A 12,512-nucleotide genomic window follows, 5' to 3' on the forward strand; every position below is an offset into this window, starting at 1 on the left:
TCAAAAGAGAATAGCCCAGACCATTTGCAGGAGGAATGGGGCAGGTCTCTGAGATCCAGATTCTTGCATCAAGGAAACCGAGGCCCAGGCACACAGCTCTCAGGTAGAGCCAGAATTAGTACCCAGGTGTATGTGCCTTATGAGCTCTCTCCTTGCAGCTTCTAGCCCTGCACTGTCCAATAGGAAAGCCCCTACCTCTTGGGGCTGTGGCACCCTTGAAAAGTGACTAGTCTGAATTAAGATCCCCTGTGAGTGTGTGCAATGCATGCTACTTCTCCAAGGCTCTGTAGGATGAAAAGAATAGAAAGTATCTTAACTTCTCTATGTTCATTATATTTGACATATTGTTCAAGATATATTGTGTCAAACAGATCAGTTTCACCAGTCTTTTGATTTCTAAACTGTGACAGCTAGAAAATTTAAAATTACATATGTGGCTCGCTTTTATATTTCGAATGGACAATGCTACTCTGGAGTATTTGGGCCCCTGGGGCAGTGTAGGAGAGCTTGGCATTAATTCATTCACGAAATGAAATTTCCCTGAGCATCCTTGGCTGAAAGATCCTAAAACTGATCCCCGGGGGTGCTGGTTAAGCTGGAGAGGGGGTATCACCTGCACTTTGTATCCTAAATGGGAAGAGGGAAGGCATGTGTGGTAACCCTTCCCTCTCGGTGGGGAGGTTGATGTCTTCACTAGATCCAGATGTGCCTGAAGGTCTGTGACTAATTAAAATCTGCAAGGCATGGCGATTAAAAACGGCAGAAAAGGGTGGGTATCCTGTGTATTTTGACGAGCTTTACTGTTTAAGGGGAACGCCAAGAAACAGTACCTTTAAAAGCTTAGTCATCTAATCCAAGATACACATTTGATGCTACGTTTCGGTCAGACCTGAAGATGGCCGGGAGGGGTGGGGGTGGGAGGAGGGCGGAAAATTGTTACTTCAATAAAAAAATTACTCCAGGAACGTAGAAATTTTGTCAGGTTCATTCTTGTATCCTCGGCGCCTGGACCGGTGCCAGGCACATAGTAGGCGCTTCTTAAACATCTGAATGAGTTAAGATGTAGAGTTTATGTGGATGCAACAGTGAATTTCGCACGGAAGAGGCCTCTGGTTTTTGTCAGTCTCCAAGGAGTCTCGTAGGCCTCCAGAAGGGTTAAAAACCACTTAATACTGACAGGGACACGAAATTTATTTGAAATCAATGTCAAGAATTGGTTGTTCTTATTCTGGGGAATGGCCAGACTTCGGCGTCTGGAATGATCTACGTGCTTAAAAATACCACTCGCCACCATTTTCTCCAGGTAATTTTCCATCCCTGCCCCCACATCCAAGGGGGAAAAAAGTAATTCTGAAATCCTACCTAGCTATTAAAAAAAAAAAAAAAAAAAAAAAAGGAAGGAAGGAAGGAAAGAAAGAGACGAAGCGGTAAAATAGCGAGTCTCCGGGCGCTGAGAGCCTAGCAGAAGAAAGGGACCCACGCGAGCCCCGGGCGCCGCCGGGACCCAGCCCCCCAAACTTTGCCAAGTTGCGGGCGCCCAGCGCGGCCGGAGGCGCGGGGCGCGGCCGCGGGCGGAGCCGCCCCCTGACGCCGGGCCGCGGCGTGCCGGGCCGCCCCCTCCCGGCCCGGGCCGGCCCCGCTGGCTCTGCTCAAAGTTTGCGGCCGCCCCTGCGCCCGCCCGCCCGATGTATGGGTGATATACTGCAGCGGGTGTCAGGGTGAGGGACGGCCATATTTGCCGGTGCGGCCCGAGCCGTCAACAACAAAAAGTGCGCGGGAGCTCGGCGGGCGCACGGACGGGCGCTCGGACGCCGGGCCCGCCTCCGCCGCCCGGCCTCGCCGCCGCCGCCGCCGCCGCCGCCCTCGCGGGCCTGGCCCCGCGGCGCCCCGGCGCGCCCCGCCGCTCGGGGGGATGTCTTACAAACCGAACTTGGCCGCGCACATGCCCGCCGCCTCCCTCAACGCCGGTGAGTGAGTGCGCCCCGCGGGCCGCGCGCGCCGCGCCCCAAGTGCCGCCAAGTTGGGGGCCGGCGCGCCCGGCCCCGGCCCCGGCTCCCGGGGGCCCGCGGTGGCCGGGGGCGCCGGGCACCGGGTCCCGGCCCGGGGCAGCGCGGCCGCCGCCGCCATGATTCCGGCGCCCGCGCCGCCAAAGTTCGCTGGGGCGCCCCGTGCCGCGGCGGGGCTCGGCCGGGGCCGGGGCCGGGGGCGCGGGCGGCCGCCGAGGTCCCCCCCCAACGCCGGCGGCCGAGGGATCGCGGGGAGCGCGGCGGGCGAGGGTGGGGGAGGCTTTTCTCTGCTCCTTTTTCCTCTGGCTTTTGGGCGGCTCGGCGAGGGCCCCTGCCGGCGGGAGTCGGGAGCGGCCGGGCCACGCCGGGAGCGGGGCGCGGGGCCCGGGTCGCCCTTGGGGAGCAGGGGGCGCGGGCCCGGGGCTGGGTGGGGAGCGGGCTGCAGGGGTGCAGGCGAGCCAGGCCAGGCCGTGCGTGGGCAGGGCGGGGGCGGCGAGCGTGCCAGGTGCGAGCTCCCCCTGAGCGCGCGGGGCCGCTGGGGTCACCGGCGGTGCGGGGGACTCGACCATCCGTGGAGGCTCGGTCCGGCGCGCCGGAGCTGGGGTGCCCGCAACGCGGCACGCCGGATGTCCCCTCAGGCGTGCGCGGAGTGACAGAAGTTGGAGAAGACCGGGGGCTTCTGAGCGCCTGCGGGCGGTGGGTGAGGGCGGCGTTCAGCCCAGACCCCCGCATCTCGGAGCCCCCAAGTCTGGGCTTCGAAGGCCCCTTCTGCGGAAGCCGGAGTGGAGGGGCGTCCTCCCCCTTCCCGGGGGCTGGAGCCCGGCGATCCCAGGAAACTCCTCCAGAAGTTGTCAGGCGGCTCCAGGCTGTGCCCCGGAGCTTGCCGCAGGGATCCAGGGAGGCCTGGGGTCGGGGAAGGAAGATGGTGAGGTTAGGGTGTGATCTGCTTTTCCCCTTGCTTGGGTCTTTCTCCTTTAGACACTTGGCAGCTGACTTCCAAAAAAGCAGGCGCGTTGGAGGGGGGAGGGGGCAGAGGCCTGGTGGGGGTGGGGATTGGCCTTGCTGGTCAGAAATGCCACGTTGGCAGTTGGCCGCGAGTTTTGGGCCTTGTCTCCAAACGGTGACTCTAACTCCAAAAAGCTGAAGAGGGACCCAGGAAATCAGTATGTCTGTCTATATGTATTTCAACTTATAGGACACAGATTTGGGGGTTGGAAAGGGTTAAGATTCAGGGTGCCAGTGGAGGCAAAGTTGAATTGGTTAAATTTTGGGGTCTGCGTCCCAAGAGCCAACAGCCACTATTTTCTCAAATGTTCGCACCACCTTCAGGGTCTGCAGACCTTACAGGGACAGGCTTTGTGGTCCAGTTAAGATTTCTCTTTGCTTGCCTCATCCGTTTCTGGGGTATGCAGGCCGGAAGGTCTTGCTGCCAGCGTGGGCACCCTGGAAATCTCAGGCCTGGCCTCGGATACTTGAGGCAGGTGTCCTAAACTGAGACCTTTGGGGATTGGGGTCAAGTGACAGGGGCACCCACTCAGGACCCCTGCAGCCCTGTGCTGGGCTGGCTGGCACCTGTGCACAGGTTTTCCTCTGTGCTGATTGCCAGGAAGACTGCTGAGGTCCCCAGATATCTGGTGTTATGGCGGGGGGGCTGCGCGCCTCCCCATGGACCCTTCAGAAAGCCCCAGCCTCCCCCTGCCATTTGCATCCAAGATGGACTCTCCGCTGCCGCTCCTCCGGCTTCCTTGTCATCATCCCTCACGCCCTCCGGCACTGCCTCCTGCTCGCGGGTTGCCAAGCCGCGGCCTGGCCGGCGGTGGCAGTGGCGGAGTTAGACAAAGCCCCCGCCTCCCCGCCGGAGAGCACATCCCACCCCCCCCAGGCGCCCCAAGTGGCGGGAAAGGCCGCCAGCTCCCCAGGCCCAGGCCGCTCTTTGTCTGGCGTGGGGGCGGGGAGCTGCGCCTGGCCCCAGGAGCTGCTGGCCTCTGCCAATCCCTCCCTCGGCTCCGGGCCCTCCCTGGTCCCCGCACACTGTGTGCATTGTCTGTGATGCTCGGAGACTGCCGTGCTCACGCCCAGTCTGGTTTTCTCCCTGGCCTCCTGCAGTCCGCTGCACTGGCCCTCCCCGTGTCTGCCGGAAGGAGTGGGCATGAGTAGAACTCAGGGCCCTTCTGCCGACTCTCCCCAGGGCCTCACACACACCCCCCTCCTGTTCAGCAGAGTAAGAGACTGGCACTGACACACGCTTGGGGTCACCTACCATGTCACCTGGTGATGGGAAAGGCAAGCCCTCAGCGGTTGTCTGACCCCAGCCCCCCACCCAACCAGGTGATTTGTCCTCCCTCTCTCTCAGCGCCCACCCCCTCGACCGAACCCTAGACCCATGGAAGACTGGGATTTTAGACATTCTGTTGGGAACCATTGCCTCAAACAGGTGGAGAAACTGAAGCCCAGAGAGGGAAAGGTCTCTTCAAGGTCACAGCCAGAGCGAGTCCTGGTCCCGGCACTCGTCTGTGGGAGAGCAGGTGGGCCAGGAGGCAGGGAGGTGAGAAACATGGGACTAGCAGCAAGAGGTGAGGGCGGTTCAGGGAGTGAGCTCCCGAGTCCCGCTCATCTCCTGCCCACAACCGGAATGTCCTAGACCCTGGGCTGCTCTGCAGGGGTGTGTACCCCCCTGGGGTTGCACTTAGCGTCCTGGCCTTCCAGAGAGGTGTGATATCTTGTGGCAGTCAGGGCTGGAACCCGGATCTGGGGCCGCAAAGACCACACTCACTGCCCACATCAGGAGGTTCGGGAAGTTGGTGTTTGGCTGCTGTGGAGAGGGGTCCTTGGGGGGGCACCCGCCCTATCCCTGTGCTCCAGCCGCTGCACGTCTGTGGTTGCCTTGGATGGAGGTCGCAGTACTGCTGGTGGTTCATCCCCTGCCTGAGCACTGTGGGCCCCGTAGCACAGGTGTCTTACCGTCCCTGCTTGAGAGGCGTGGCGACTGGGGCGAGGACAGGCCCCGTGATGTGCCCTCTTACCAGCCGAGAGGCGGCAGAAACCATGTTCCCTGACTGGGCACCCCACATCGGAGCCTAAACCGGGGCCCCGGCTTGGGGTGGGAGAGGTAAAATCGGGGCAGGCCTGAGAGCGAGGAGGACATCTCAGGTACAGAGCTGTTCCCAGCTCCTGGCCAGAAGGACAGAGGGACAGGGCTCGGGATGCCAGCCTGTCCTGTGGCATGTGGCTCAGGAGAACGCCCACCCTCTCCAGACTGTGTGTCTCTTCCCGGTGCGGGCCTCCAGGGCTCCCCGAGGGCCCCTTGCACTCCGGCAGCCGGAGCTCCCGAGCGTCCTTCCTCCCCGTCCCCTCCCCTGCTCGCACCAGATGAGCAGCTGGTCGCTTTGGCCAGCCTGGCACCAGCTGTCCATCCCCGGGGCCAAGTCTGCGTAGTGCGCCGTGTGCTTGAGAGACCGTGTGGCTCTGGGGGCGGCAGGCAGAGGGGGAGCTGCTCCTCGGCTGGGCGTGGAGGCAGGCGGTCGGCTGCCGAGGAGGGCTAGGTAAATTCTCCATGGTTACCGCTGTTTGTAATTCTGCAGGACATCCTCTACCCGCTAATGGCCACTTGGCCGCCATTATGGGTCTGCACGCTTCCGGCTACCGAGCTGGAGCCGGAAAATTCCCCGCTGATGACTCCCCACCCCCCCCAGCCCGGAGACTCCGTTCCGAGCCGGGCCCTGTCCCCACGTGCTCCCTCGCCGCTGAGGGACGGGGTGTCTGAGTGCTGCCGTCCACAGACGGGGCCCTGTCCCTCCCCTCTTGGGGTGGGAGCCATCCAGCCGTAGGAGCAGACTGTTGCGGGTCCTGGCCCCTCTTTGGGGAGGGAACCACAGGGGCTCAGGCAGACGGAGGGCGACCGAGGACACGCAGACACACGGTGATAGACTCCAGATTCCGGACCTGGGGTCCAGTGAGCCTGTCTCCTGCAGTGGGGAGGTCTCCGGCCCTCGGAGCCCTTCCTGTCTCCCTTAGCAGACGTGGGCGGGGGGCCGGGCACGCGCCGTGTGGACCAGCCCCAGTAGCAGGTGGGCCCCTGTGGCAGGGATGAGGCCAAGGGTAGCCACAGATTTCATCTTTGCTACCGATCCCGACCTCGCGGCCAGGAGTGAGCCCGGTGGTTGGGGCGCGGCGGCCGCTGTGCTGGTGGGAATGAGGAGCGGCGACCTGCTCGCTGCACCTTCCTGTCATCTGGGCTGAGCATCGGCCATCGCCGAACCAGGGGACGGGAGTGGGGTCTCTGTCCTTTGAGGACAAAACACTGCTGTTTGGCATGGTCCTGGGGTAAGGGTACTGTGGCAGGACCCAGAGTCTTTGCTTTGGGTACAGTTACACGATCGCTGACTCTTCTCTTGTCCCCCGTAGCTGGAAGCGTCCACCCGCCCTCCACCAGCATGGCGACATCCTCCCAGTACCGCCAGCTGCTGAGCGACTACGGGCCGCCATCTCTCGGCTACACCCAGGTAGGGCAGTGGGGGGATGTGTGACGGGCGGGAGGGGCCATGGGGCTGGCCTGGGCACCAAGGGGACATGCTTCCCGCCATCCGGGCAGGAGAGCGGCTGGGACAGACACAGTAGACGTGACAGGATGGAACGGTCATCTGGATTTTCACCACGGCCCTGGCCAGCCTCCAGTCTCAAGCCTCGAGGCATCAGGGCGAGGCGTGGGATGTGTGTTTCCCGGGGGTCCTGAGAGGTGGGGGGCGGAGAGCCCGAGGAGAGGCTGGGAAGGCCCAAGGGCTGCACACCCTGTTGGGGCTGCTGGCCACGTGTGTCCCTGTGGCGGGGGTCTCTGGACTGGACTCCTGAGGAAGTGAGGCCTGACCTGGGCTCTGCACTGAGCCTGGGCAGGGGAGAGCGGACCCTGTTCTCACTCCCTCCCTTCAGGTCGTGGCCCCAGCAAAGAGGAGGACAGGGCCCTATCCTTCTGGAGCCCAGAAGTGCATCATCAGAACGGGGGTCCTTGAGCCAGGCCACGGGGGTTCTCTGTGGTTCTGCCCCCTGCTTGGCAGCCTCGTAGAGATCTGATTCCTTACCGCCCAGCGGGGTCGATGCTGGCACTGGCCTCACTGGCTGTCGCCGGTGGACGGACCTGGCCAGGCCGCACGCCTCGGTGCCCTCTGGCCGTAGCTGCCGTCGGGTTCTCTGCCGTCACTGGAACGCAGCGGCATTCTAGGGTCGCCGCGGAGGCTGTCCCGGGGAGAGGGTGGTGGCCGGCCATGCCGCGCCAGGCCGTGCTGTCCCAGGAGCAGATGCGGGACCTGGGCCAGGACCGCCGGAGAAAGCGGCAGTGGGAGGATGGCAGGGAGGACCGCCGGGCCAGGAGGCGATGTCCGGAGGGTGCTGGGGAGCTGAGCGAGGACAGGAGGAAGGCCCTGGAGGCAGGACACGGAGGTGGCAGAGGAGGAGGGAGGAGTAGGCGAGGGCCTTGGGGGGGGCCCCAGGGACCCCAGCCTCACTCATCGGGGTGCTTACTTGGGCTATGGGTGGGGTCTAGAGAAAAAGGGGTTTTGTGGGGTGAGCCCTGCCGGCGGAGGGGGCGAATGAGTGAATTGAAACACGTTCTGTGTTCTGTCCGGACGGTCTTTGGCAATTCTTTGTAGTCCTGCTGACCCCAAGGTGTGGCCCCCGTCTCGCCCCCGTGCTCGGGACCGTCCTCCCCTGGGATGTACATGTGCATCGACCTAGGTCCTGGGAAGTACCTGGTGGTTGCCGAGACAAGCCGGTCCTTTTTTTTTCTCATCTGAGATGTTAAAAGCCTTCTGGAGGCTGCTGGTGGTTTCGTTCTCTGCAGGAGGACAGCAGAGAGGCCCAGCTCTCTGGTCTGCGGTTACCCCTCAGGGTGGACCAGCCTGGCCCCCCCACAGACGGCCGCTCCGGGAGACTAGGCCAGGCTGCCCTGCCTCCAGGAGCCGCCTCAGGGCCAGGCCTCTCCCTGCCCTGTCCTCGCAGTGGCTGGCGTATGGTGCGGTCCTGACTTTGGCCTTGGGGTGAGGTTAGGGATCGGTCCATGTAAGCTCTTCCTTTTGATTCTAGGGAACAGGGAACAGCCAGGTACCCCAAAGCAAGTATGCTGAGCTGCTGGCCATCATCGAGGAGCTGGGGAAAGAGATCAGACCCACGTACGCTGGGAGCAAGAGTGCCATGGAGAGACTAAAACGGGGTAAGTAGTGGGACCCAGACTCCCCTGACGGGTGCCGCCTCCCTGTGGGGTGTGTGGGGAGGTCCCCTGTGCCTCAGGGGCTCTCAAATCGTTAATCCGGTGTGGAGGCCTCGACAAGGGCGAGGGTGGGCCATGGGATGAAGGTGTTCTTGGGATCTGACGGGAGGGCCTCGTGTGCCTTCTGGGAAGGTCTGTATGCTTTAAAAAAGGAATCTTTATAGCCCAGATCCTGCTGTTTTGTCTGTTGCCTGCTCTGCCCCTGTTGGCTGCTGCTGGGCCCAGGGAGCTGCAGGAGGCCAGAGGCGCCAGGCTTTTCCTTCTCTGGGTGGGCCGGGGACACGGAGTCGTGAGGTCCTGGGTCCTGTGTTGCCCTCTGCTGTCCGCTCTTTGGAGCAGAGCCCGAGGGAGCGCCTGGGTCCATGCTAGTCTGGGAGGGAGAGCAGGAACGCTCTGAAGTTCTTGGTGATTGCAGAGGGCAGACAGGAGCATGATGTCACAGAAAACCGGTGACTCACGTGAAGACGTGACTACGTGACTGACCAGCTGATCGGAGCGGCTGGGAGGGGGGGCATGAAATCGGCTGGCACCTCGCGAAGTCACCGGGGTGGAGGGGAGAAGAGCATTTCTGTTCTAGAAGGTGGTGGTGCAGAACAGCAGTGGCCTAGGTGCGAATTAATTTCGGGAGGGATCTGGTGTTTCCGAGGAAGGCTGCAGAGGCGAGTCTGGAGTGAATCTGGGGCATAAAGGGGGGCTTCTGCGGAGGCCAGGACTCCACAATGGTGGGCGAGTCTGGCTGAGTACAGCAGTGGGCTTCCCTGGTGTTTATGAAGCCGTCGTGGACAGGGCTTGTCGGGGGGGCGGTGAACCCTGACCCACCCCCAGGGGCTGGGGCGGGTGAGCATCATTCTGTGTCCAGACCTCTGTTTGGAGGCAGGGGAAGCAAGACAGTCCTGACATCTGGAGTTCTGACCACCCGTGTGGAAGTCCCTGGGAAGATGCTGGACCCCAGAGTCTAACAGGTGATCTGCAGTCACCCTAGAAAGCCAGTGGGTTCAGGCCAGCCGATGCATGTGCCTCGTGATGACTCCAGGGCAAGTGCTGCGTGAACAGCTGGTCCCACGGTCACGCTCACCAGTAGCCGAGTCCAGGCTAGGCAAGTTCATGTCCGAGCAGGGTAAAGAAGGGTCATAAAGGCTCACGGGTAGGTAGGTCAGCAAACTATAACTGATAGGCCAAGCATGTTTTTTAGTTTTTAATGGTGGGAGATGATTCTTTGGGGCTCCTGGGTGGCTCAGTCGTTAAGCGTCTGCCTTTGGCTCAGGTCATGATCCCAGAGTCCTTGGGTCGAGCCCCGTGTCCGCCTCCCTGCTAAGCAGGGGTCTGCTTCTCCCTCTCCCGCTCCCCCTGCTTGGGCTCGCTCCCTCACTGTGTCTCTGTCAAATAAATAAATAACATCTTAAGAAAAAAAAGATTCTGTGACACGTGAAACTGATCTGTAGCTCAGACTTCAGCGTTGGTAATAAAGGGTTATTGGAAGATGGCCACACCCATTGCTTCCTTAGTGGCTGCTTGAACGGCTGTGACAGAGCCTAGGTGGCCTGCAAAGCCTGAGATATTTACTCGTCTGGCCCTTTCTGGAAAAAAGTCTTCTGAAGCTCGCAGATAAGATATGTGGGACGTGGCCTCCTGCGTGACATGGGGATGTCATTCACAATGCCCTCCGGCTGTCCCCTCTCAGAAGGAGTACATTCTTTGTGCCTTTTAAAACGAGATTAGTATCTCACCGAGATTAGTATCTCACGGCATTCACTCAAGGCAACGACAATAACAACAAAAAAACCAACTCAACAACCAAATGGTAGCCAGCAAACCAGAGAGAGGAGACAGGCAGGGGAGTGATGGGGCGGAAGGTGCTCTCGGCCCCCGGCGGGCAACGTCACAGTGGACCAAGGTTGGACATAAACGAGCAGTCTTGCATCCTAACTGTGCAGGCTGGACACTGGACAAGCCCTTTCTAGGACTTAGAATATGAAGAAGCCAGAGAAAAATCACGATCGGAAGACCTGGACTCTGCAGAGTGGGTCAGGCTTACTGGAAGCAGATGGAGACGCACCTTCTTCGGTCCTCTGATGGCCTGACCTGCCGAGAGAGCTTGCTGGTCGTCCCCGGTGTGAGGAAAGGGATTGGTAGGAGCCATGAAGAGGAGTCTGGGCTAGGAGGGAAGGCCTTCGAGGTGGGGTTTTCAAACCGCCGGAATTGCAGAGTGGTTTGGATGCAGGTCTCGAGGTCCCTTCCAGGGCGAGGGCTTTTCAGCTGGGTTGCACGGGGCCCTCTTCCTCTCCAGGAGTGGGTTCTGCTGGACCTCAGCCTCTGTTTCTCCTCCAGGCATCATTCACGCCAGAGGACTGGTTCGAGAGTGCTTGGCGGAAACGGAACGGAATGCCCGATCCTAGCTGCCGATCAGCGCAGAAGGTTTTCCATCTTTGTCTAAGACCAGAAGTTACAGCTCATCTCCCATGTTCAGATGAAACTCTTGCTTTCAAAATGGTAACAGTTTGGTTTCTCCTTCCCACGTCCCTCCTGTGGTTCACGAGGCTCTGAGATTGAGAAATATTTTGCAGTGGACTAGGATTTACCTTTTCAATAGTTAGGAATTACCCAGGGGTTTTTGTTTTTTTGTTTTTGTTTTTCTCCTAAGCATTGATTTAAAAGATGCACGTAAAAGATACCTATCTCACAGCAGAGCTCCCAGTTACGTTACCCAGATTGTTCTCCATTCTTTTTCATAAGCTAATACAACTCTGAGGGTTTTTTTGGTTTGTTTTTTGAGTGCATACGTTTGCCCCACGGTGTGTGTTCCGCTTAATATAACTTCTTTTGTGCTTAAGCATTTGCTTGCATGACTACGAGTGCTTTGAGGTCAATTTTAAAAAATGCACAAGTTATAAATACAGAAGAGAGAGCAACCCTACCAAACCTGACCTAACAAGATCCCCCTCACCCCCCAGTTTTCCTGCCAAGACTGTGTGTGGATGTCAGTTCTGCTTTTCCCGTAAGGTGATCTAAACATCTGGAAGAAAAATGACTAAAACTCTTTGCATCTTTGTATGTATTTATTACTTGATGTAATAAAGCTTATTTTCATTAACAATTTGTATTAAGGTGTGGGTTCCTTGAATTCTTAAATGTTGGTTTTTTTTGTGTATTTTTTTTTAAGTGATATTTTAAAAAAATAGCTCCTTGGGGGCACCTAGCCGGCTCAGTCCCTAGAGGTGCAACTCTTGATCTGGGGCTTGTGAGTTCAAGCCCCACGTCGCGTGTGGTGGTGACTTAAAAATCAAATCTTTAAAACAAAACAAAATGAAAAACCGCTCCTTCAACGAGAGAGAGATCCCTGCCCCAGAGGGTTTGCCCACCTGGTCCCAGAAACATTTTGTGTGCCGATGGCCGAAACATCCCGGGCTGGGGAAGGCAGTTGTTTGCCTAAGTCGGAAGGTGGGGGTCAGGCAGAGCTGCATCCTGGTGCGTCGTGACTGCTGCGGACGCGGGTGCCCGCCAGGGAAGTGAGCAGGAACATTAGTGGAGGGGTCTTACTGACTCTTCCCGCCGCCTGCCCACAGTGAGGCCATTCTCAGCTTCCAGATGCTTGTCCTGTGAGCATTTCCGGGCTGCTCCAGGAGTCTAGTTCTCCTACAAGGTGGCCTCTGGACTCCCGTGAGCTTCCTCTGGTGCCCGGGGACAATCCGCCGCCCTGGTGCTCAGGAAGGCTGGCCTGCGCTGGCTGTGCTGAGACTGTGGGGTGAGCCCCAGCAGCAACCCCCAAAGGGATTTGGTGGAGATTTTTACTCCATTCCTGAGGCACTAACTAAGCCCTGGTCACCACCATCCGTGGTGACCTGGAGACCGAGACAAAGGAGGGATGGCGTCAGTTTTGCAGGCAGGAGGGAAGGGCCCAGCCACGACGGGTCCAAAGGCGGGTAAGGGACTCAAGGGAGCGGGCATATCTATGTCTGTTTCGTGCACGAATTCCAAAAGGTACAAGAGAGGAGACAGATTGAAGCCTCTGTCTCTGCTGTCTACAGCTCTCAAGTTTCTCTTTCCACTGTTACCGCTTGTCACGTACCCTTCCAGGCGCGTGGCTACCTTCTGAATGGAGGTCCATGTGGGGACGGGTCCTGGGTGCTCCGACCGGCCTCCAAAGCCTTGCACACAATGCTTAAGCTTCCAGACCAGCTCGCTCTGAGGTGAGAAGAGCCTTACCCTCTGCCTTAAAGGAGAATTTCTTTGGACACAGCTACTGGGCA

General features: G+C 59.4%; 1 protein-coding gene across 5 annotated transcripts; it reads left to right on the forward strand.

Moving 5' to 3' along the window:
• The first annotated feature begins 1,656 nt into the window (after positions 1–1,656).
• Positions 1,657–11,359, forward strand: LOC111156413 (cyclin dependent kinase 2 associated protein 1). 5 transcript variants are annotated; one of them, XR_002641203.1, is made up of 5 exons: positions 3,092–3,126; positions 6,411–6,508; positions 8,082–8,208; positions 10,594–10,761; positions 11,217–11,359. XR_002641203.1 is itself a non-coding variant. In XM_022517289.1 (4 exons), exons 1-4 carry the CDS (start codon positions 1,913–1,915, stop codon positions 10,659–10,661), a joined length of 348 nt encoding a protein of 115 aa, XP_022372997.1. In that variant the 5' UTR covers positions 1,657–1,912; the 3' UTR covers positions 10,662–11,359. The 5 variants fall into 5 exon arrangements, 4 of the variants coding, with proteins under 4 accessions (XP_022372997.1, XP_022372999.1, XP_022372998.1 ...); XM_022517289.1 differs by lacking the exon at positions 3,092–3,126 and adding an exon at positions 1,657–1,967 and having other exon boundaries at positions 10,594–11,359; XM_022517291.1 differs by lacking the exon at positions 3,092–3,126 and adding an exon at positions 1,659–1,769 and having other exon boundaries at positions 10,594–11,359.
• The last annotated feature ends 1,153 nt before the right edge of the window (positions 11,360–12,512 follow it).

This window comes from Enhydra lutris, unplaced genomic scaffold (genome assembly GCF_002288905.1).
Source record: "Enhydra lutris kenyoni isolate GAN:26980312 unplaced genomic scaffold, ASM228890v2 scaffoldscaffold46, whole genome shotgun sequence".
NCBI classification, from domain to species: Eukaryota; Metazoa; Chordata; class Mammalia; order Carnivora; family Mustelidae; genus Enhydra; species Enhydra lutris.

Excerpts from the sequence above, each read along its gene's own strand:
- LOC111156413 (XM_022517289.1), top strand. The coding sequence starts at position 1,913 with ATGTCTTACAAACCGAACTTGGCCGCGCACATGCCCGCCGCCTCCCTC. Across the intron at positions 6,509-8,081 it reads CATCTCTCGGCTACACCCAG|GGAACAGGGAACAGCCAGGT; the intron begins GTAGGGCAGTGG and ends TTTTGATTCTAG. Across the intron at positions 8,209-10,593 it reads CATGGAGAGACTAAAACGGG|GCATCATTCACGCCAGAGGA; the intron begins GTAAGTAGTGGG and ends TTTCTCCTCCAG.